This window comes from Neoarius graeffei, chromosome 9 (genome assembly GCF_027579695.1).
Source record: "Neoarius graeffei isolate fNeoGra1 chromosome 9, fNeoGra1.pri, whole genome shotgun sequence".
NCBI classification, from domain to species: Eukaryota; Metazoa; Chordata; class Actinopteri; order Siluriformes; family Ariidae; genus Neoarius; species Neoarius graeffei.
The window spans coordinates 31,871,497-31,897,023 of NC_083577.1; the positions used below are offsets into that span (position 1 = coordinate 31,871,497).

The following is a 25,527-nucleotide window of genomic DNA, read 5'->3' on the forward strand; positions in this document are numbered from 1 at the left end:
TAGAGAAGCTATAAAACTGACCTTCCTTTGAGCAGATTGAGTTTCTGGAGCATCACATTTGTGGGGTCGATTAAATGCTCAAAATGGCCAGAAAAATGTCTTGACTATATTTTCTATTCATTTTACAACTTATGGTGGTGAATAAAAGTGTGACTTTTCATGGAAAACACAAAATTGTCTGGGTGACCCCAAACTTTTGAACGGTAGTGTATATTTATGACCGATTGTGCAGTAACATTAAAAGGGACTCCAGACATAGTAGACAACCACTGATCAATGATAAACGTTTTATTCCTGAGAAAATCCACATCCTTCCACTTCCAGGCTGCATAACCAAAAACAGCTCAGCATGAATGTCTCAAAACACAGCAGGGCTTCTTCACTTGAAATCATTCGTGTGGTGGATAAGACATTTTGTGCATATGATGGGGTTAATTTTTTACAAATGCCCCCCTGTTCATCATACTGGTAAATGATTTTTAGATTTCTTCTTCACCGTATTGGAGGAATAACGAGTTACATACGATACAAAAAAAACAACTTTTTTAACCTCTCCTTTTGTGTAAACATTTTAATAGTAATGCAAGAGAAGAACTCCGCTTAGTGTGGAATTGATTGAGGAATGTGCAGATGCATTTTCCTTACATACTCAGTGCAATTTTTCTAAACGGACCACAAGATGGCAACAAAACACAGTCCTTAACCCTTTTCTCCTATGAGACCTGGCATTATTTGATGTACAGATCTCACAGAAAAGGTTAAATATACACAGTTTGATCATTTTGAATATTACCGGTTCGCTGTGCACAAGACGGACTCCGTTAGAAACGGCATTCTGGTGTCTTTATCTTCTTATCTGTTACGAAAGGATTCCTCTTTCATGTTCTGATAGAAAGTTTGACCTATTGTACCTTTTTAAAATATAGACTCCAGCCAACAAGATTCATAAATAGAAAACTGAAATGTTTTAAAAATGTCTCTTTTCATCCTCTTGCGCAGAGTTCAGGTCCAGTTTACTATGTCCTGGTTCAGTTTGTGGATATCTCTGTGCGCAAGACGGTTCGAGTTGCAAACGTCCTTCTCTCCTTGTAAACAGGGGCTAAAGTTCATCACGAACGCTGCCTACAGAAACACACAAATCGCACAGCTAAAAATAGCTCCACTGTCACCATTCTGATGCATGAGACATTTTGAATATTAACGGTCAGTTAAACTCGCACCAAACTTACAACATTTTGGTCATGAAAGACAGACGTACTGTATTAGATCTGGCTCACCCGTATGCTGCGTCTGTGAATACGATGACTTTGTGCTCTCTTTCTGATCCTCGACCCTTTTCAGGAGCTGCTTGATCTCGCGGTCATATCTGGACCATTCGGGGACGATCCGTACGGCGGCGCTCAGCTTTGGCTCTTTGGTCTTTGGATTATTACACTGCAGAGACATGCCACATACAGCAGCTTCATAAGTCACTGTACAAAAACTCTGCAATAATGCCAGCTACAGTGAGGGTACATGGAGCCTCCTTTAATATCCTGGCTGGAGAAAAACAATCTACCTTTGTGTTTTGGCCATTTTGCTGAAATTGCGTTTGTAGAGTTTGGACCAATGGGTCACACAAACTGAGTAAACACAGCTTATTCAATATAATACACTACTGGACCAGGGGTTTCATTTATCAAAGTGTGCATGCAACATGTTCCAAATGTGTGCGCAAAAAGCACCAGTATGTACAAGAAAATTGGTTTTTAATCACATGTACGTCCCATATGTTCTAAACTGATGCACTTGTGTAAAGAAACACCCCTAACTTGCCATACAGTTAGGTCCATAAATATTTGGACAGAAACAAATTTTTTCGGTTCTGTACATTACCACAATGAATTTTGAACAAAACAATTCAGATGCAGTTGAAGTTCAGACCTTCAGCTTTAATTCAGTGGGTTGAACAAAATGATTGCATAAAAATGTGAGGAACTGAAGCATTTTTTAAACACAATCCCTTCATTTCAGGGGCTCAAAAGTAATTGGACAAATTAAATAATTGTAAATAAAATGTTCATTTCTAATACTTGGTTGAAAACCCTTTGTTGGCAATGACTGCCTGAAGTCTTGAACTCATGGACATCACCAGATGCCGTGTTTCCTCCTTTTTAATGCTCTGCCAGGCCTTTACTGCAGCGGTTTTCAGTTGCTGTTTGTTTGTGGGCCTTTCTGTCTGAAGTTTAGTCTTTAACAAGTGAAATGCATGCTCAATTGGGTTGAGCTCAGGTGACTGACTTGGCCATTCAAGAATATTCCACTTCTTTGCTTTAATAAACTCCTGGGTTGCTTTGGCTTTATGTTTTGGGTCATTGTCCATTTGTATTACGAAATGTTGACCAATCAGTTTGGCTGCATTTGAGCACACAGTATGTCTCTGAATACCTCAGAATTCATCCGGCTGCTTCTGTCCTGTGTCACATCATCAATAAACACTAGTGACCCAGTGCCACTGGCAGCCATGCATGCCCAAGCCATCACACTGCCTCCGCCGTGTTTTACAGATGATGTGGTGTGCTTTGGATCATGAGCTGTACCACGCCTTCGCCATACTTTTTTCTTGCCATCATTCTGGTAGAGGTTGATCTTGGTTTCATCTGTCCAAAGAATGCTCTTCCAGAACTGTGCTGGCTTTTTTAGATGTTTTTTAGCAAAGTCCAATCTAGCCTTTTTATTCTTGAGGCTTATAAGTGGCTTGCACCGTGCAGTGAACCCTCTGTATTTACTTTCATGCAGTCTTCTCTTTATGGTAGATTTGGATATTGATACACCTACCTCCTGGAGAGTGTTGTTCACTTGGTTGGCTGTTGTGAAGGGGTTTCTCTTCACCATGGAAATTATTCTGCAATCATCCACCACTGTTGTCTTCTGTGGGTGTCCAGGTCTTTTTGCATTGATGAGTTCACCAGTGCTTTCTTTCTTTCTCAGGATGTACCAAACTGTAGATTTTGCCACTCTATTGTAGCAAGTTCTCGGATGGATTTTTTCTGTTTTTGCAGCTTAAGGATGGCTTGTTTCACCTGCATGGAGAGCTCCTTTGACTGCATGTTTTCTTCACAGCAAAATCTTTCAAATGCAAGCACCACACCTCAAATCAACTCCAGGCCTTTTATCTGCTTAATTGAGAATGACATAACGAAGGAATTGCCCACACCTGCGCATGAAATAGCCTTTGAGTCAATTGTCCAATTACTTTTGGTCCCTTTAAAAACAGGGTGGCATATGTTAAGGAGCTGAAACTCCTAAACCCTTCATCCAATTTTAATGTGGATACCCTCAAATGAAAGCTGAAAGTCTGGACTTTATGTCCATTATATAACTATAACTTGAATATGTTTCAGTAAACAGGTAAAAAACCCCCCAAAATTTGTGTCAGTGTTCAAATACATATGGACCTAACTGTATATGGTAAACAACTTGCCTTTAAAATGCCAAACAATCGGCTCGTGCCACGGCTTGGAGCATTGACAAAGGTCTAAGAAGAGGAGCTTCACGGAGAGTGAAGTAGATCAAGACAATTCAATGCTTTGAGTGATGTCTAATAAATAATCAATCAAATAAGATTTTTAAAAAAAAGTTTAGGCGCACATATGTGCATTCCCTTGTCCTAATTACATTTATAAACTCAATGGAAATGCAATGTACTCTGGCCTGAGCTTTCATATATGTGATTGTAAGAGGTGTCATTATTCGACCTGGAGTTGGTTGGGAAATGCCAGTCCTGTCTCCAATTAATGAAATGTGCCAGTTACTAAAACTGCACCGCGAAAAAACTCAATCAACTCATGATCCACTCATTGCTTTTAGCACAGGGAATCCACTGGACCTTGTTTTGAACACTGAAATCATAATATGACCGCACTCGGGGTTCCTGAATCCTCCTGCACAAGGAAAACATAATAAAGCACGTTCTATCCATTGAAAAGTACATATGCATGGTTTACTCACAAAATAATGTGTATGCACGGCTGACAAATAAGACCCCAGGGAATTTATGAATTTACTTATTCTTTTAAAAATGTGATGGTCAGCGTCACTTGAAATCCAGTTCGACTAAAATAAAAAAACTGGCCTAAACTTCAGGAAATAAGTGCTCATCTAGACTCCAGCTCTCGAAATAAAAGTATGCATCATGGGAGGTGGGAGTGTAAATGAGACTGCTATTCTCGTCTGTGTGCGTGCGCGCGCGGGAATGAGAATATCTGGCCCTTAATTAATTCAGCTCATTCCCGCCTGATCAGATCGAAGACATTAAAAAGCCTCTGCATATGTGCATGAATTATCCTGATGTGTACTGAAGCGCTATAAGAGCTGAACAGAGTTGAACAGGCAAAGCCAAGAAAACTCAAGGAAAACCCTGGTTTTGTTAGCAGCAGCACAGACATCATCATCAGTCTTCTGAAAAAGGCTTTGGATGACAACACAAGTCCAATTTGGGTTCAGACCTCCAATCAATGCTGCTAAGAAAACTTTTTTTTTTGGATTGAAAATATGCAGATCTCAAGGCCATCTGGAAGCTGTACTGTAATCAGGCATTAGTTCCACAGCAATCTGAAATTTAATTAAAATAATTCTGAAGTAAACAAAATCTGCAAGCTTTTCTCTGCCATTTTATTTTCAGACTCGCACAAAAGCAGAATGAGGAACTGTGTGTACACACACACACACAAACCCCATTTGCAGAAAAATTGGGCTATTTTCCAAAATGCAATACAAACAAAAATCTGTGATTTTGTCAATTCACGTGAACCTTTAATTTAACTGACAAAAGTACAAAGAACCAAAGACCAACTTAAAGTGCCATTCCACCATTGGATGTATTCTTTGACATAAAATACAATATATTTTATGACAACATGACTAGACAGAGAAATCTTTTAGCTTCAAAATGATATACCAAACATAATTTTTTGACAACGACAAGTATATTCATTTTGCGACCAAAGTCACCTACCCTTTTAATTTCCGCGCGGTAGTGAAACGTGATGTCATCGGCAGGTTCCCCTTCTTGTGTACCACGTCACGTGTGACGTGGCACAGATTATCAGCAATGGCGGATAGAACGCGATTTCCACTTGTCGATTGCTGTGCCGATATTCACCATCGACCGTCTCCTTTGGGCATCACTTGCTATTTTCCTTCGCTTCTTTTCCGAAGCTGACAATCGCGTTCTATCCGCCATTGCTGATAATCTGTGCCACGTCACACGTGACGTGGTACACAAGAAGGGGAACCTGCCGATGACATCACGTTTCACTACCGCGCGGAAATTAAAAGGGTAGGTGACTTTGGTCGCAAAATTAATATACTTGTCGTTGTCAAAAAATTATGTTTGATATATCATTTTGAAGCTAAAAGATTTCTCTGTCTAGTCATGTTGTCATAAAATATATTGTATTTTATGTCAAAAAAATACATCCAATGGTGGAATGGCACTTTAATTGCATTTTGTAAATATAAACAAAGCTAGAGTTTGATGCCTGCAAAACACACACAAAAAAAGTTGGGACAGAGGCATCATTACCCTTGTGTTACATCACCTTTTCTTTTTAATAACACTTACGGTATCTGAAACCGTGACACATTTAAATAATATTGGCTGGCTTTTTTTTGTGGTATATCCAATATATTCCATTCAGCTAGCATGATACTGAACGAGTCAAAGGCAAGTTCAATATCATGCTAGCTGAATGGAATATATCGGATATACCACGAAAAACAGCCAGTCAATAATAATAATAATAATAATAATAATAATATTATTATTATTATAATACATACACATTCGTGTCTTTCCCTTTCAAAATTCTCTCAAAATCTTCCGTATATAATGAAGGAAACCTGGTGGCCATGTTTGTTTACAAATTGTAACAGTTGCTCGGAAACAGAAGTTTTACGTGTAATACGTCTCTTATGACGTTTTCAATTCACTGCGACAGTTTACTGCGGGCGCCGCCCGCGGAACAAAGAAATGCTTCTGCACATGCGCAGCAGAAAACTCTCTCACTGGATATTCGCATCAACTCCGACGTATGACGTCATGTTATCTTGACAACCATGCAATATTGTAAACCATATTCAACGCTCATTCTCCGTTGGGTAGAGTGACGTAATACACGTAGGATAAGCGATATGATAACAATATTGCATGCTATCGAACCAAATGAATGAAACCTGCTAGAAGGGAATAGAATACATGCTTTAATTCCATCGGAAAAGTGTCCTGTACTGTATGTATAATAAGTAAATAATATTGGCTGGCTTTGAGTGGTATATCAGATATATTCCATTCAGCTAGCATGATACTGAATGAGGTCAATATTGTGCTAGCTGAATGGAATCTATCGAAAAAAAGCCAGCCAATATTATTATTATTATACATACACATTCTCTTCATATCAGCATTCTCGAAGGCCAACACTAGCTGACCCATGACTCGGCGCTGTTAGCGCGGCAGTCCAGTTACACTATATTGCCAGAAGTATTTGCTCACCCATCCAAATTATCGGAATCAGGTGTTCCAATCACTTCCATGGCCACAGGTGTATAAAATCAAGCACCTAGGCATGCAGACTGTTTTTACAGTTTGGAGCTGGCCCCTTCCTCTTCCAACATGACTGTGCACCAGTGCACAAAGCAAGGTCCATAAAGACATGGATGACAGAGTCTGGTGTGGATGAACTTGACTGGCCTGCACAGAGTCCTGACCTCAACCCGATAGAACACCTTTGGGATGAATTAGAGCGGAGATTGAGAGCCAGGCCTTCTCGTCCAACATCAGTGTGTGACCTCACAAATGCGCTTCTGGAAGAATGGTCAAAAATTCCCATAAACACACTCCTAAACCTTGTGGACAGCCTTCCCAGAAGAGTTGAAGCTGTTCTAGCTGCAAAGGGTGGACCGACGTCATATTGAACCCTATGGATTAGGAATGGGATGTCACTTAAGCTCATATGTGAGTTGGGTTGCCACCTGTGTCTGACAAAAATCCTGGACATTTCGACCATCCAATCGACCTTTTTGCTTGTAAACAACGGCGCCCTTCACACATCTAAACCAAGACAAAAATCGCCCTTCTACGCTGAAATTGTATTGCTCTAATTAGTAAAAATGACGCTTTTGCTAGTTATTTGTTTAGTTAATTGCTTTACATAATATAGCAGGTCTTCATTATTTTGGTTTATTTCCAACATTTTTTGGTTGTGGACACCTGGGGGCAGTAGTGGGCACAGGTAAAAGGGTAATACATAATTAAGTTGTTTGTTTGCTTATGTGGAATAAAAATAATCTAATTTTTCATTGTATCTAAGAATACCTGAATGTAACAATGTAAGGTGTAGTGTCAAACAGTTTACCTGATTGCTTAGAGTGTGGTGTGTGCTTTGCTTGTGCTTGCCTGTGCCTCTGCTGCTCTTGGCTAAACAAATACATAGGAGGACATATAACTGGGCACATACAGTACATACAGGAGTAGGCAGATAAGACTATTTGGATTTCATTTAATTCACCAAAACCTTACCTAATCTTCCATTTATATTTGGTGTTTTTCTTTGCTGCTGCTATGAGTCCTGGCTGATTTTCAATGAATGTCTTGAACTCAGTACAGGACAACTGAAAGTTTAGCCTGACTTGAAGCTCAGCCTTCACCATTGCAACAGAGAGTCTGTTTCTTTTATCAGTCCAAGCATCCTCCATTGCCCCTTTTCCACCAAAGCAGTTCCAGGGCTGGTTCGGGGCCAGTGCTTAGTTTGGAACCGGGTTTTCTGTTTCCACTGACAAAGAACTGGCTCTGGGGCCAGAAAAACCGGTTCCAGGCTAGCACCAACTCTCTGCTGGGCCAGAGGAAAGAACTGCTTACGTCAGCGGGGGGCGGAGTTGTTAAGACCAACAACAATAACAAGACCGCGAAAGATCGCCATTTTTAAGCGACGAGAAGCAGCAGCTGTACAAACGCGAAGTCAGCCATCATCATTATTATTGTTGTTGTTGTTGCTGCTTCTTCCGTGTTTTTGCTTTGATATTCGCGCCAAGGTTTATGCAAACGTAGCGCCGTAACTGACGTATACAGCGACGTAAGTGACGTATACAGCGACGTAATGACGTGGCTCCACTTAGCACGGCGAGCTCGGAAAAGCAAACTGGTTCTCAGCTGGCCGAGACAGACCATGAAAATCCGGGACAATCAGGAAAAACCGGGACAGGTGGCAACACTATATGTGAGTCAAGGCAGGTGAGCGAATACTTTTGGCAATATAGTGTACTTTCCAGCCAGCGTAGCAGTAGCGTTAGCGAAGGCCAACGCTAGTTCACCTGCGACTCGGTGCTGTTAGTGCGGCAGTCCAGTTACCTTCCAGCCGGCATAGTGTTAGCGAAGGCCAACGCTAGCGCAGTCAAGAGGAATATTATTATTATTATTATTATTATTTTCCATGTGTAATTTACTTAGTTACTTTTAAAATCAACATTAACAGCTACACACAGTGGAGCGACCTGGCAGGCAAAATTCTCTCCAAATTTTCCGTTTTTAACGAAACAAAGATGGCGGCCATCTTTGTTTACAAATTGTCACTGTTGCTTGCTAACGCGGAAGTTTTATGTCTCTGGTGTGACATGTTGTCTTGACAGCGTGCAATACTGTAACAATATTGCATGCACATTCTCCATTGTGTACAGTGGTGCAATATACGGAGGATAAGCGATATGACAACAATATTGCACGCTATCAATAAACCCACTAGAAGGGAATAGAATACATATATGTTATTTACCAGCCGGGAGGTCCGTATCGTGAAATACCGTGACCGAGGTCTTGAAAGTACTGAGCGAGGCCCTCTGGGCCGAGGTCAGTATTCAAGGCCGAGGTCACGGTATTTCACCATACGGACCGACCTTAAAGGGATAGTTCGGGATTTTTGACATGAATCTGTATGGCATCCCCATCAATAGTGTCGTGCAAACACACTGACTTACCCCTGACAGCATCCTGTGAGTCCAGTTCTTGTCCAGTTTTGGTCCAGACGAAAGTAGTCCGGCAAGTTTGTTGGGGTCACGAAAGTAAAACGTTTTTCGTCTCAAAACAGTATGTGTTCAAAAGAGTGATATATTTGCATCACAAAACCGTTGTCAAATAAAAAGTCAGACCTCGAAATCGCTTGGCACTATTTTCTCTCCCTCGGTATCACTGCGCGCTGCCGCCAGGTGACAGCCACGGCTGTTTCGTTCATTGTTTACTAGTGATGGGAATTTCGGCTCTTTTGGCTCTTCTTACTATAAGGAGCCGGCTCTTTCGGAAGATTTTTTATAATTATTTCTCATGACTTGTACATTCACATCGAGTACACATATCAATGCAAATTAACACGAAGGGATTTACTAGACCAATTTATATCTGGAACTATTTTCAGCCACAGCACAGGCAAAGCACCGCTGCAGGCGCAAAGACACCGCGCAGCGCCTGAAAACGGGTGCGCAGCGCCTGAAAACCCGTTTTCAGGCGCTGCGCGGTGTCTTTGCGCCTTCCTTTTCCTACCTATTCCTTTAATTGCTGCAATTAACTAGTTAATTCTGATTCTATTTCTCCTCTCAGTTATAATCTGTCCTGCTTTTGAAAAGATCCTCTCTGGGGGGACAGATGCTGCCACTATACACATCCTCCGTGCCATCACGTGTGTAAGCCGTGGATAGAGTGCAGCCTTGGTCTCCCACCAGCTTAGTGGGTCTGCGTTTCGCTGTCACCTGGCGGCAGCGCGCAGTGATAAGAAGGGAGAGAAAATAGTGCCAAGCGATTTCGAGGTCTGACTTTTTATTTGGCAACGGTTTTGTGATGCAAATATATCACTCTTTTGAACACATACTGTTTTGAGACGAAAAACGTTTTACTTTCGTGACCCCAACAAACTTGCCGGACTACTTTCGTCTGGACCAAAACTGGACAAGAACTGGACTCACAGGATGCTGTCAGGGGTAAGGTCAGTGTGTTTGCACGACACTATTGATGGGGATGCCATACAGATTCATGTAAAAAATCCCAAACTATCCCTTTAAGCTGGTAAATAATATATTTAGTTTTTTCTTTACCAAATTCTAACAGAAAACGAGAGTGCCCGAAAGGGAAAACCGAGCCGAGCCGCCATTTTGAATCCTCATTCACGTCTGTAATGCAAATGACTTCCTCCTCGGTATACAAGTGCACTTCCATGGCAGGGAAAAAACTACATTTTGCCGCCTATGTAGTCCCTTATTTATACAAAATTGAGTAATTCAGGATTCAGCCATGTTTTTGCTTGGCGTTAGCAACAGTTACAGGTTTTTAGCTTTCTCCTGAAATGTTTTCTTTTATTTTGTCTTCCTCAGGGTAGTAAAACTCGCTTTCGCTGTGAACACTGTCATTATCGCTATCCATGATGTAAAATTTATGCTATTCTCCTGAGAAGTGTGAAAATAAATGTTGACAAAAATTGCTACTATGTTGTTTGTTGTTGTTGTGAACGAGCGAGTCGCCAGAGGTCCGTATGGTAGGATACGGACCCGCTCGCCAGCCACTCAGAGCGCAGGATTTGATGGAAACCAGACTGCGAAAAAATAAATGTTTTTATCACATGGAAAAAGTGTCCTGTATGTCATAATTTCTGATATTTCACTCTGATGATGTCACTCCTAGTGTTTTCCTGCTCACTAGACGCGCGTTGTCAAAATGGCGAACCGGTTCAAAATTAAAATTCTTTTATTAACTTGCATTTTTTTGTGTGTGCATGTGTCCATATAATATAAAGAACATTACACGGTGGCACGGAGATATGAAGTTTATCTTCTCATGTTGAAAAAATATATATGCATTCACCAAAGATAAACTTCATATCTTCACACAACTGTATAATATCCTCTCTCTCTCTCATATAGATCTTCTTCTTCAGGGTGCTCCCAATTAGGGGTCGCCACAGTGGATCTTTCGTCTCCATTGCTCCCTGTCTTCCGCATCCTTCTCTACCACAGCTGCCACTTTCATGTCCTCTGTCACCACATCCATGTATCTCCTCTTTGGCCTTCCTTGTTTTCGTGTGCCTGGCAGCTCCATCCTCAACATTCTCCTTCCAACATGCTCTGCATCTCTTCTCAGGACGTGGCCATACCATCTCAATCTCATCTCTCTTAGCTTCATTCCCAAGCTCTCCACATGTGCTGTCCCTCTGATGTGCTCGTTCCTTATCCTGTCCAACCTCCCATCGCAAACCTTAACATCCTCAACTCCGCCACCTCCAACTCGGCCTCCTGTCTCTTCGTTAAGGGTACGGTCTCCAATCCGTACATCATAGCTGGTCTCACTACTGTCTTATACAGCTTACCTTTCACTTTTGCTGGGACTTTCCTATCACAAATGACTCCCGAAATCCTTCACCTCACTATCGCAGCCCCCATTTTCCTGCACATTTGACCCCAGGTACTTGAAATCACCAACTTTCTTTACCTTGCATCTTCACTCCACTCTCATCCCCGTTCTCATTGATGCACATGTATTCTGTTTTGCTCCTGCTCACCTTCATTCCTCTTCGTTCCAATGCATACCTCCATCTCTCCAAACCCAACTCAACCTCCTTTCTACTTTCACCACATATCACATCATCATCCGCAAACATCATGCTCCGTGGTGACTCTTGCCTCGCTTCGTCCGTCAAGCTATCCATCACTATGGTAAACAAATATAAATATATATAAAATATTCTAGTGCACTTATTTTCCTTCACACTGAAAATTGTAGGCCTGTGTCTTCACTTGTCTTTGATGGCTGCCTGCTTAATTAAAGGAGACACTCCTAATTCTCTGTCAAAGAAGTGAGGAAACCCTCACTAACAGCAGCTCTAGTTAAACAGTTCTGGTTTGCAAGTTGAGGTGGTATATCGACTAATTAAAGTAAATGGCTCTCAATCTAGGAATAGAAAGAAAATCGCTTCGAAGTATGTCAAAGACAAGTATGTACTTTGTCATATAATTTCATATAAAGTTATATTGTTTGTAGATACATTTCTATACCGGTCTGAAATAATTTCAGAGGGACAATGGCGTTAAAAGGGAAGTAATGGAGTGCAGATTACTGACCTAAACTCCATGATGATGCAGTGACAGAACCGAGAATAAATCGTGTGTGTTCATGTTGCAGCTGCACCTAGAACAGCTTTACTTCAGAGTGATGAGTAACTACATAAACTTCAGCACGATCACTTTTGCTATTTTGGCATGCAGTTGTCACAGCTCTTGTTTGCAGTGAATGCACAACCTACGGTACAGATGTATCATGACACATTAAAAAGGCTGTACGTACCAGGTCGATTGTCTTAGCGCTGGCCTTGGAGACATCGTCACACCAAGTTTCACACCACAGCCAGTCTTGAGGTAATGACTTGATGGCCACTTGATGGATCATGTTGTTCGGGAGGTCCTTTCAATGGAATTATGGGAAGAGAAATAACCCAAACACATACCATTTTAATGCGCTGAAACTGGAACCAGTTAACAATACATTTGAATCATAATATTTAACATTAAGACCTGGTCCAGATTGGAAAGGCTGTTTGGATCTTGGCTTAAAGCTTGGTACTGTCCTCGAAGACGATCTCCTGCTGCAATCTTCCTGAACTTCTTTAAGTCCACCACATACAGTGCACTGGAGTGAGACAGTTTTCACAACACAAAAGCATGTTAAAGCCTCGGTCACAACCAGCCGTACCGTACGTGCTCCTACGGCCGGTCTACGTGCAAAAAACGCAAGAAACGCACGGAGGGCGCGCGTGTGACGTGCTGATTTTCGAGCCGTAGAGGTTCTTTGTCATGTCAAACAAACTCTACGGGCGCTTACGGTTTTTTTCAGGTTGCAAGACAAACTTAAGGCCAATGTGCGTCTTTCTCCGTGAACAAAAAAAACGCAGCGATTTGGGAAACGCCAAAAATCGCACGGCCAAAAAATCGTACATCCGGTTGTGACCTAGGCTTAATACAGTATGATGTGATTATTCCAGAAGGCACAATCATCAACAGCAGACTAATGATAACGGCACAGTGATTTAAAATCACTTTTCCCAACCTGATGTGGTATTTCCTGTGACCCAGATGGGATGCCCAGTAACCAGTCTTCCAGAAACGGTAACCGTCCATTTCACGGCGGCTGTCACAGAATGGCGTATATCCGTAGGGGGCTCCCTCCAGGTCCAAATCCCTCAGCTCTTTCAGATCTGCCCTGACAATCTGAATACAAGAACGAATTATGTAAGTGCTAATGACTCGAAACATGCAAATATTTGGACAAAGAGCATATAATACAGAAAGCAGATGCAGATCTATGTTAATCTAATCTCGAGTGACTTTAGATTTACCTGATCAGCGTCCACAAAGATGATCTTATCCACTGCTAGAGGGAAGAGAACATCCAGGAAAAGGATCTTGTAGCCCCAGATGATGCGCTGCTTCTCTGTCTGTTGATGCAACCAACGCGGCCACTTGTACTGCACAAGTTCGTACTGGAAACCATAGGCTTCAGCCATGTGGGGAATGGACTCCTACACACAGAAACGCACACCGTTACAGTGATAAAGGGTAAAATCAGGTCCAAATACTGTCTCCTAGCAACATATTTCACATACTAGTAAATAATTAATCAGATGCAACTGTTGATTTAGTATCAAAACCTTATGCAATGTGGATCTTTTTTTCTACGTGAACAGCTCAGGACTTCATACGTATTACATTGTTAAAGTCGCATTTTTTTCCCCAGTTTTTATATATATACACTACCGTTCAAAAGTTTGGGGTCACCCAGACAATTTTGTGTTTTCCATGAAAAGTCACACTTTTATTTACCACCATAAGTTGTAAAATGAATAGAAAATATCATCAAGCCATTTTTCTGGCCATTTTGAGCATTTAATCGACCCCACAAATGTGATGCTCCAGAAACTCAATCTACTCAAAGGAAGGTCAGTTTTATAGCTTCTCTAAAGAGCTCAACTGTTTTCAGCTGTGCTAACATGATTGTACAAGGGTTTTCTAATCATCCATTAGCCTTCTGAGGCAATGAGCAAACACATTGTACCATTAGAACATTGGAGTGAGAGTTGCTGGAAATGGGCCTCTATACACCTATGGAGATATTGCACCAAAAACCAGACATTTGCAGCTAGAATAATCATTTACCACATCAGCAATGTATAGAGCAGAGGTGGGCAAACTACGGCCCGCGGGCCACATCTGGCCCGTTGGCGTTTTTAATCCGGCCCGTGGAAGACAATCATATAAACACGATTGAGCAGATCTATAAACTATAAGCGTCAGTGTTATCACGTAGACAGGTGTTCTAGAGATCCGTCTTTCCAGTCAGTCGTATTCACGCGAGATTACATTTGCAGAGTGGTGCAGCGCGTGCCATGGAAGTCATTCTGGCGCCCGTGCCACTGATGATCTCGAGAACACAGGATAAAACTTTACAATGAGTGGTCCTAAAAAAAGAAAAGTGGACAGTGAGTGCAGGGTGTTCAATAAAGAATGGACAACTAAATATTTTTTTTGCTGAAGTCCGATCAAAGGCTGTATGCCTTATTTGCAAAGAAACCGTTGCAGTTTTAAAGGAGTATAACATCAAACGGCACTTTTCCTCCAAGCATGCTAATTATGCTAACAACCAGTCAGCGCAAGCAACGGCGGTTGCTGAGTGAATGTGAGTATTAACACTTTCTCTTTTTAAAACTATGTTGGAGCTGTAATAAGATGGTAGTCACATGTTTACAGACATAATAATATAAAAAGTATAACTCTTAGTAATTTTGGTTGTCGTGGGTGGCTGCTGTAGTGCTGGTGTTTGTTTTTAAAGCCTAGGTCACAATCGGCCGTACGTGCTCCTACGGCTGGTCTACGTGCAAAAAACGCCAGAAACGTACGGAGGGCGCGCGTGTGACGTGCTGATTTTCGAGCCGTAGACTGGCCGCAGAGGTTCTTTGTCATGTCAAACAAACTCTATAGGCGCTTACGTTTTTTTTCAGGTTGCAAGACAAACTTACAGCCAACGCGCGTCTTTCTCCACGAACAAAAAAAAAATTGCACGCCCAAAAAATCGTACCTCCGGTTGTGACCTAGGCTTAAGTACCATGTGCTTTTGGGTGTCGGCTCCGCCCCTCATTTATGTCCCTGTCTATTATGAGCAGCTGACCTTGCTTCTGCTTATATCTGTTCCTGGACTTTTGCCTATGGAGGTTATTCTGATCTATGAGTGGCCTTTTGGAATATGAAAACCTGTTTGGAACCTGTGTTTTGATTTTTTGAGGACTGGAAATATTTCAGTGAGTGACTTTGAACCTGAAAACCAGTTTGGAGTTTTTTGCTTTCTTGAGCTGTTTTGTTTGATTTTGTGGGCTGGATGGATCCAGTGCCAAACCATTGAACTGCAAACATGTTGGCATGGTGTGGTACCCAAACTGTTGAACTGCAAACATGTTGGAATGGTGTGGTACCTCTCCTACTAATGGTGGTTGGTTGTACTGGCAGGCTGGAAGTGGATGGTTAAAAAAACAAACAAACACACACTCGGGTGTAAATCTACGAGTTCAGTGAAATGTACAAAAATGATATGTACTGATATGTAATTTAGTTCAATTTAATGATATGCAATTTAGTTGTATGTATAAAATGATACAAATATACAAATACACTGGCATCCTACTCATCCTGGCAGCTCAAAGATGTAATTTAAGAATTAAGTGTGCTACTTTTCTTACTGTCACGTTTGTGTGTGTGTGTGTGTGTGTGTGTTACTTTTCTGGATGGATCCAGTGGCAATCTATTGAACTGCAAACATTTTTCTGCTCTGCCTAACTAAAATAAATGTCAATCTGATCTACATTTGGGTCTCTGTCAGTGAAGGCCTTACAATAACACTAAAGCTTTTCCGGTTTATGTTCGATATGTATGAATTTGGTGTTGGCCCGGCCCACCTGGCAAATTTCAAAAGTCAATGTGGCCCCTGAGCCAAAAAGTTTGCCCACCCCTGGTATAGAGTGTATTTCTGATTAGTTTAAAGTGATCTTCATTGAAAAGAACAGTGCTTTTCTTTCAAAAATAAGGACATTTCAAAGTGACCCCAAACTTTTGAACGGTAGTGTATATAACACAGAGAGAGAGAGAGAGAGAGAGAGAGAGAGAGAGAGAGAGAGAGTTTACCTTAAAGGACGGAGAGAGGTAGTTTTTCAGAAACCAAAACTTGACAGAGGTTTTAGTGTGTTGGAGGACAGACAGCATCATTATTCTGAAAAGCAAAAAGTATAAAATGAAGGAAGGTGATCGATAAAACAAAATAGTGGTGTGTACGTGTGTGTGTGTGTGTTCATGTATCCATTACCTCAAGAAGCGCTCATACAGATGTCCAGACGCCACTGAAAAGACGTTGAGCACGTCCTCTTTCTTGGTATCACTGTCATCAACGCTGGAACTGCCTGTTAAACTGCAAAACACACACATCCACACGATGGAAGTGTCCTGTAAATGGCATGCAATCACCAAATTCATCAGAATCAATGAGTCTTGTGAGTGCTGAACGATGTTTAGGTGTTCTGCTGGTGCTTTAATGATTCACCAGGCAGACACACTGAGTGTCTGAATAGAGTTCAGCTCTGATCTTGGCTATGGACAGCTGAGACAATCGATGAAGTATGTGCAAACGCATGCCAAGCCAACAACCTGTATGCAATTGCGTACAAGAAGCCGCCTTTTTATGTGCTCTGTGATTTTCCACAGCAGGTATTACACTGTCATGTCATTTGGTGAGCTGACTCAACCTGAACAGCAAGGATCATTCAGTCCTCTGTTATTAAAGAAAATGAAAAGAAAGCAGGCCATTGTGTGAACGAGGGCAGCACTGCACTGCTTCAGGCCATGAAAGCTTCCTGCATTGTGGACAAGCGAGCACTTTAATCACACTGAACCCTCATTACAATTGTGTATATTCAAAGACTACTGACAGCTTCATAGAAACGGACAGAGAAACATTAATAAAAATACATTTTGAATGACAAAGAAACAATCCAAGAAACTGTGTTCTGGTCGCTGCGATTTCTCAGAGAGCTCTTTGACAGAATTGCTCCTTCCACGGCCACCGTAATATGAAATTATCTTACCGAATCCGATTCTAATCACGACTAATCTGAGCAGAATGGAGTCCAATTTCATCTAAGGACCCAGAAAATCCCCAATATATAAAGACATTACTGTATCATGTCACCATAAATCAGCATTTAAACCCTTATACACAAATAATAGACACATGGTAAATAATTTTGAAAGAAAAATATGAATAAAGTGATTTTTGCATGGCAGTTTTCCCTCAGAGCAGGGAGTGATGTATTTATGATGGGAAATAATATTCAGCCTTGAAGGACTGTCGAGAAAATAGCTGCTCTGTGGGATGATATACATACACACACACACACACACACACACACTACCGTTCAAAAGTTTGGGGTCACTCAGACAATTTTGTGTTTTCCATGAAAAGTCACACTTTTATTCACCACCATAAGTTGTAAAATGAATCGAAAATATAGTCAAGACATTTTTCTGGCCATTTTGAGCATTTAATCGACCCCACAAATGCGATGCTCCAGAAACTCCATCTGCTCAAAGGAAGGTCAGTTTTATAGCTTCTCTAAAGAGCTCAACTGTTTTCAGCTGTGCTAACATGATTGTACAAGGGTTTTCTAATCCTCCATTAGCCTTCTGAGGCAATGAGCAAACACATTGTACCATTAGAACACTGGAGTGAGAGTTGCTGGAAATGGGCCTCTATACACCTATGGAGATATTGCACCAAAAACCAGACATTTGCAGCTAGAATAGTCATTTACCACATTAGCAATGTATAGAGTGGATTTCTGATTAGTTTAAAATGATCTTCATTGAAAAGAACAGTGCTTTTCTTTCAAAAATAAGGACATTTCAAAGTGACCCCAAACTTTTGAACGGTAGTGTGTGTGTATATATATATATATATATATATATATATATATATATATATATATATATATAAATAAACACGTAAATCAATTCATCTCATCTCATTATCTCTAGCCGCTTTATCCTGTTCTACAGGGTCGCAGGCAAGCTGGAGCCTATCCCAGCTGACTACGGGCGAAAGGCGGGGTACACCCTGGACAAATCGCCAGGTCATCACAGGGCTGACACATAGACACAGACAACCATTCACACTCACATTCACACCTACGGTCAATTTAGAGCCACCAGTTAACCTAACCTGCATGTCTTTGGACTGTGGGGGAAACCGGAGCACCCGGAGGAAACCCACGCGGACACGGGGAGAACATGCAAACTCCGCACAGAAAGGCCCTCGCCGGCCACGGGGCTCGAACCCGGACCTTCTTGCTGTGAGGCGACAGCGCTAACCACTACACCACCGTGCCACCCACGTAAATCAATTAGTAGTTCAAAATGAGTTTTCCTCTTACAAGAGGAAAACTCATTTTGAACAAATAATTGTTGTGTGTTAATTATTGCTGTTATTATTATTGCTTTTGCTATTATTATTCTCATCATCAGCATCAAATTATCAAAAATGTATTTTCTGATTAAAAATATTTCATTCTTTATAATTTGCACAGTTATTAGTATTTCTGCTACTAATCAAAACTAACCAGGTGACTCAACATTTAAGGCTCTGCGTTTCTGATCAGAAGGTTGCGGTTCAAGCCCCAGAACTGGCAAGATGCCATTGTTGGGCCCTTGAGCAAAGGCCTCTCCAGGAGCTCCTTATCATATCTGCCATTGTGCTCCCAATGTCTGGGGGGGGGCATTTCTGTGCTGTATGAAATTTTAATGTAAAAATTCAAGTATGCTAAACTAACCTTGCATAGAACTGTGTGTATACACTATGTACATATTTGACCATGCAATCATCTACCATCATTAACAAATTAGCATAATAATGCACTGGTTCAGTGTAGCTCAGGAATGAATTCCCTCAGGACAGCTTTTATTCAGTCACGCCTGCTAATCAGTCAAGCTATTAGTGCATTTTGGAAAGGGGGAGAGAAAAACAACAGTCCCTGTTAAATAGAAACAAGTTTGAAGGGACACTCTAAAGACCAACATAATGAATGCTAGCAGCGTGGCTTTTCTCACTTTGCTGGAGGATGTCATACATTATGCCATTTGTAAAGTATGTGTTTTCAGCAACTAGACGGATCTGTTTACTGAAAACTCTAAGTGGCTGTTCAGCAGATACCAATTCCCAAAACCTTACTGATAAAGTGGGAGAGCAAAATGAAGCACAAATAGGATATCTGTGCAAGTTCAAGTCCTTTCAACAACAGAGTTTTTGTATAGATGACTTGCAACCACGTGATCAAAATGTGCTGCGTCATGAGCGTCCGGCATGATGGTAGATATCCAAAGCAACTCGGATGGCAGCCGCTGAAAGCGTCTGTAAACAATGCTGAATTTTCTCCGTATTACCACGATTTGAACGGTCGAGCGAAGATTTGATACAAAGAAAAGACAGATATTGTGGTTTTGACCCATATTATTTAAAAAGTCAGACTTTTCTGAAGATAAGATGCTTCTACCGACCATTGAGTACCCAGATATCGCGTTCTATCTGGTTTGGCTGCCGAGGAATCAAGTCCGACCTTGGATGAAACATGGTCCATTTTCTGAGTGAAGAAGAAGAAACCTTTATTCATCACATGCACACTTCAAGCACAGTGAAATTCATCCTCTGCATTTAACCCATCTGAAGCAGTGAATACACGCACACACCCACACCCAGAGCAGTGGGCAGCCACACTAGAGCGCCCGGGGAGCAGTCAGGGGTTCGGTACCTTGCTCAAGGCCGCCCCACGTTAACCTAACTGCATGTCTTTGGACTGTGGGGGAAACCGAAGCACCCGGAGGAAACCCACGCAGAACATGCAAACTCCACACAGAAAGGCCCTTGCCGGCTGCTGGGTTCGAACCCAGAACCTTCTTGCTGTGAGGCGACCGTGCTAACCACTACACCACCATGGTGCCCAGTCTGGATTGTATTTTGCTGGCGCTCCTCGAAGCGAAACGGTAATACACGTGTTAAAATTATAACAGCAACTGAGTGAACCACGACAAGAGAACGCTCATTTTATAGCACAGTTCTTGCAACACGAAATAAAATTCTTCCATGATATTATCGCGAAAGCTTTTGATTCTCACCTGAGATAAAATGATTACCGCAAACACGAGCTGTTCTGGTTGTAGTCTCTGTTAGATCAGCTCTGCCGATGTTGTTCAGCCGTGTTTGTCTCCTTTCCGTACTAAGCCTCAGAGTTTCCTCGCCCTCTTTCCAAATCACGGACGGAATTCTAAAAAAAATCTGAACGTGCCACGGTCACGAGTACTGCTGTGACCACAACCATATACAGCACAAAGATATGGCAGAGCTAAATGAACAGTGGAAAAACAAAGAGTTGCGCACGCATGACTGTGTTTTGTATGGAATGTCGCTTGACCCCGCATTTGTATATCCACCAACATGGCCGACATCCGGGTTTCTATTTTGCTTTGATGTCACTTGCAAGTCAAGGATACAGGCACATTTTCTCGTCAGATTTATTTTGGATTATACCAGGCATTTCCCAAATATCACTGAGATGAGAAACAGCAATCAGTCTCATTCTGAACACTTCAGAACTTTGTTTCTCAATTGCACTATAAAAAGTTATCTTTTAGGCAAATAAAACGTTTTTTTTTTTTTTTACCAGAGAGATTTTGTTCATTTGTGTTTAGCTACACAATGCACAGTAGTCATTAAATCAAATCAAATCAAATCAAAAAGGACACTTTGGACTTCCAAGTGAGTTCAAGCCATAGGTTTTTCTGTAAATACCAACTTGGTTAACTTCTCATCTCATCTCATCATCTCTAGCCGCTTTATCCTTCTACAGGGTCGCAGGCAAGCTGAAGCCTATCCCAGCTGACTATGGGCGAAAGGCGGGGTACACCCTGGACAAGTCGCCAGGTCATCACAGGGCTGACACATAGACACAGACAACCATTCACACTCACATTCACACCTACGGTCAATTTAGAGTCACCAGTTAACCTAACCTGCATGTCTTTGGACTGTGGGGGAAACCGGAGCACCCGGAGGAAACCCACGCAGACATGGGGAGAACATGCAAACTCCACACAGAAAGGCCCTCGCCGGCCACGAGGCTCGAACCCAGACCTTCTTGCTGTGAGGCGACAGCGCTAACCACTACACCACCGTGCCGCCCTACTTGGTTAACTTGATGGTTTAAATTATGGTCACATACAACGTAATTGTAGGGACATCTATGCCATTAAATATCTTTTTGCGGCTCCTGCCTCATAGAGGCGAAGTGAGGGAGTAGCCACTATGTCATCGTGTTGAAAGAATGTAAGAATGAGTGTAACAGTAGTGCACTGTGCATGCACATAAGCATTACAATCACCAGACCGGCGAATCATGACACAAACAGTTGATTTTGCATTATCAAAAGGGACACAAGAACGAGTGGCGAAGCCACCATGTCATCGTGTTGTACAAATGTAAGAATGAGTGTAACAAGAGCCAAATTTCGTAACCAATCAGCACTTATTCTGATCAAGTTCGATTACCCGTTCTATTTCTTGATAAACTTCGGAACCAGAAACGAAATAAGAGAAACCTCGTTATAACTTCGGAGTATCAGAAGATAATCGGCAGATAAAAAGATAAACGAAATTCACCTCGTGGTTCGCCAAGGCTACTGATTCAATATCAACTAAGTGGTGTTTATTTTAAGAAAATTTACCTTTTGATTATCACAGCTTTTGTTTGGTCCTTCTGAAAGGTCAAATTAAAGGTTTTTTAAGGGTTTTTTTTTTTATTATTTTTGAGCTTTTTGGCAGATAGATTGAAAAGCCGATATCAAACTTCTGTTATTCGCTTTAATTTTTTAATTTAAAGTCTTTACACTACACTTGTGAAACAAAATGTGCTCATTAGTACTAAATAATGCTTCTAAGACAATTCATGAACAAGTGCTTTCTTACTGTTTTGGAAACAGATCTAGTTCACAGCACTGCATTTTGAACAAAACACAGTAAACAAAATTGGTAACCAAAATACTCCAAGCCCTGATGCTGCTCACAGCTTGATGATGCTTGCAAGAGATGAGGCGAGGATCATTGATAACATATACAGTTGTGGTCAGAAGTTTACATACAGTGACATGAATGTCATCTTGGATATGAATGTCAGGGCAATATTTGGGCTTTCGGTAATTTCTTTGAACTGTTCTTTTTCTGTGGTAGAATGAACAGCATACAGCTTTAATTTAAAAAAAAAAAACCTAGAATTTGGTGCACAAATGTTAATTTTCTTTGGGTTTTCTGAAATCAACACAGGGTCAAAATTATACATACAAGGTCAAAAATTTACATATGCTCACTTAGATTATTAATTCAAAGGTGCTGAAACTTCCAAAGTGCCTCTTATCTTGCCAAGGCCGAGGTCTCTTAACTTCCTGTTTGTGATCATGATTGACTACAGCTGGTAGCTTCTCTGTGCCTTCATAAAAAGGGTTTGTTTACAGCACTCATTGGATTGACCAACACACAGTAAAATGGGAAAGTCCAAGGAGCTCAGTGCAGATCTGAGAAAGAGGACTGCAGATGTACACAACTCTGGAATGTCTCTTGGAGCCATTTCTAAACAACTGCAGATCCCAAGATAAAGTTCAAACAATTGTATCCAAGTTATTGTAAGGTGTAGTCAATTTGCCAAGCCACTTTGCTTCAAGAAAACCCAAACTGTCACCCTCAGCTGAAAGGAAATTGGTTTGGTCAGGAACAACCTGGGAACCACCATGGCGCAGCCCTGCTATGAACTGGAAGCTGATGGATCACTGTCTACAGTTCAGATCACCATAGATTAAGAGGTTGCTATCCAAGAAATAATCCCCTGCTCCAAAATTGACACCTTCAAGCTTAACTAAAGTTTGAAGCTGACCACATGGACAAAGAAAAAGCCTTCTGGAGGAAAGCTGTATGGTCAGATGAGACAAAGATTGAGTTGTTTGGCCACAATGACCACCATGTACAGAGGGACACTGTACCAGCTGGTGGTGGTGGTAGGATCATCATGCTCTGGGGCTGTTTTGCTGCCAGTGGAACTGGTTCATTGCACAAAGTGGATGGAATAATGAAGAAAGAGGACTACCTCAGAATTCTTCAGCATAAACCATCAGGAACTTGAACATGACTTGGGAGTTACAACAGGACAATAAACCCAAACACGCATCAGAGCTGGTTGTGGAGAATAAAGCAGGCTAACATTAAGCTTAAAATAAGTCCTGACTTCAACCCTGTTGAAAATATATGGACTGTGCTTATAAGTCGAGTCCATGCCAAGAAAAAAAAAAAACTAGATAGAACTCGACGCCAACGGCGTCGATGGGGATGCCTCCGCCTGGTAGACTACACGCCTTATTAAGTTGTGATTTGGGGATGGACATTTGACCTCACAATAATCTTGACCTGGTGAAATTACTTGTATTAGCCTTGGAGATATTGTGTTCACAAGGTTTTCGGACAGACATTTGACCTCACAGTGACCTTGACCTTAGACCTTTTGATCTCAAAATCTAATGAGTTTATCTTTGTCCCCAAATCCATAAATGGTGAAAGTTTGGTGAAATTCCTTTGATTTGCCTTGGAGATATTGTGTTCACAAGGTTTTCGGACAGACATTTGACCTCACAGTGACCTTGACCTTAGACCTTTTGATCTCAAAATCTAATCAATTCATGTTTGTCCCAAAGCGCACAAACGGTGAAAGTTTGGTGAAATTCCTGTCATCAGCCTTTGAGATATCGCGTTCAACAAGGTTTCGGGATGGACGCATGGACGGACAGACGGACAACCCGAAAACATAATGCCTCCTGCACCTTACAGTGGTGGAGGCATAAATAATTGAACTCTACCAATTATGAATGGGGGCGTCGTGGCTCAGGTGGATAAGGCGCCATACGATAAATCCGGGGACCCGGGTTCGATTCCGGCCCAAGGTCATTTCCCGATCCCTCCCCGTCTCTCTCTCCCGCTCATTTCCGGTCTCTACACTGTCCTATCCAATAATAAAAAGGTGAAAAAAGCCCAAAAAAAATCTTAAAAAAAAAAAAAAAAAAAAATTCTACCATGAAGAGTCATGAAATATCCAACCAGAATTCTGCCAGAAGCTTGTTCATGGTAAACAAAAATGTTTGGTCAAGGTGAGTCTTGCAAAGAGACATTTTACCCAAATATTAGGTGTGCTGTATGCATATTTTTGACCCTGTATGTATAAGTTTGACCCTGTGTTGATTTCAGAAAACCCAAAGAAAATTAAAATTCTAGTTTTTTTAAAATTAAAGCTGTATGCTGTACAATCATTCTACCACAGAAAAAGAACAGTTCAAAGAAATTACTGAAAGCCCAAATATTGCCATGACATTCATATCCAAGATGACATTCATGTCACTGTATGTAAACTTCTGACCACAACTGTATATACAGTATGCTATATTTACTGTATGGACACGGTATCAGAAAACAATTTTATTTATAAGCAGTAGCCACATGTACCCATAGGGTACCTATTTTTTTTTTCTACACATCAAGCATGAAAAGAGAAGAGCAGGACCAGAAACACTAAACACGACAGAATTAATTCAACCCCACATCAATGAAAATGCAACACACAAATCTTTCCCGGTCCTTCACCAGAAAAGTGACTCTTTTGTGAGAGAGAGAGAGAGAGAGAGAGAGAGAGAGAGAGAGAGAAAACCCCACAACGGAATGGGGAATGAATTAGTTCAGCATCTCAATTGTCTTGCTCATGTTAATTTTTCTGAACAAGTGTATAAAAGGAAGATAGGAGATAGACTAGTGAACGACAAGAAAATGCCATTCAGCAGAATTACTATAAGCGTATGAATTCGCTGAACTGGCACTTACTAATGGCTGTTGTGATTAACATGATTTAATATTAAAACAAAAAGTTCCCAGTCAGTCAGTGGTTGGAGCTTCCTGCCATCTGAAAAAACCTGAGGTAAAATTGCACCCTTCATTAATTTTCTTAATTCTGTCATTTCCTCTCTGATCTAACTGTAGATACAAGCATGAACCCGAATGCCGAGGTGTTAGAAGTTGATGTGAGGGTTTATTACAGAAGTTTTGGCTCCCTACCTTTTCTCCAAAGTACTCCACACACTTGACACAGACAGCAGTGAAGAGACAGATTACAAAATTAACACAGCTGTTCATTGAAATGAACACAAACACATACATGCACATACACGGTGTTATTACAGTGGAAAATGTCTGTGACTCACACTTCGGTGGAATTAAACAACAACAAAAAAAACCCTCTTAAAACACCCCAGTAGTGCACAGAGAAATAAACACATTAAAAAGCTTTCCTCA

The 25,527-nt window shown here is 41.3% G+C and overlaps 1 protein-coding gene across 3 annotated transcripts in view; it reads right to left on the reverse strand.

Moving 5' to 3' along the window:
• Positions 1–270: 270 nt before the first annotated feature.
• uggt2 (UDP-glucose glycoprotein glucosyltransferase 2) overlaps positions 271–25,527 on the reverse strand; it is a 163,853-nt gene continuing 138,596 nt past the window's right edge. For 2 of the 3 annotated variants that reach the window (XM_060929312.1, XM_060929313.1), the window contains exons 33-40: positions 16,418–16,519; positions 16,240–16,324; positions 13,407–13,589; positions 13,118–13,278; positions 12,586–12,700; positions 12,359–12,475; positions 1,278–1,434; positions 271–1,122 (exon numbers count right to left, since the gene is read on the reverse strand). In XM_060929312.1, coding sequence (XP_060785295.1) covers positions 1,100–1,122; positions 1,278–1,434; positions 12,359–12,475; positions 12,586–12,700; positions 13,118–13,278; positions 13,407–13,589; positions 16,240–16,324; positions 16,418–16,519 — 943 coding nt within the window. In that variant the 3' untranslated portion in view covers positions 271–1,099. Of the gene's footprint in view, positions 1,123–1,277; positions 1,435–10,070; positions 11,726–12,358; positions 12,476–12,585; positions 12,701–13,117; positions 13,279–13,406; positions 13,590–16,239; positions 16,325–16,417; positions 16,520–25,527 lie in introns of those variants that run through there. The other variant, XM_060929314.1, reaches the window with a different exon arrangement.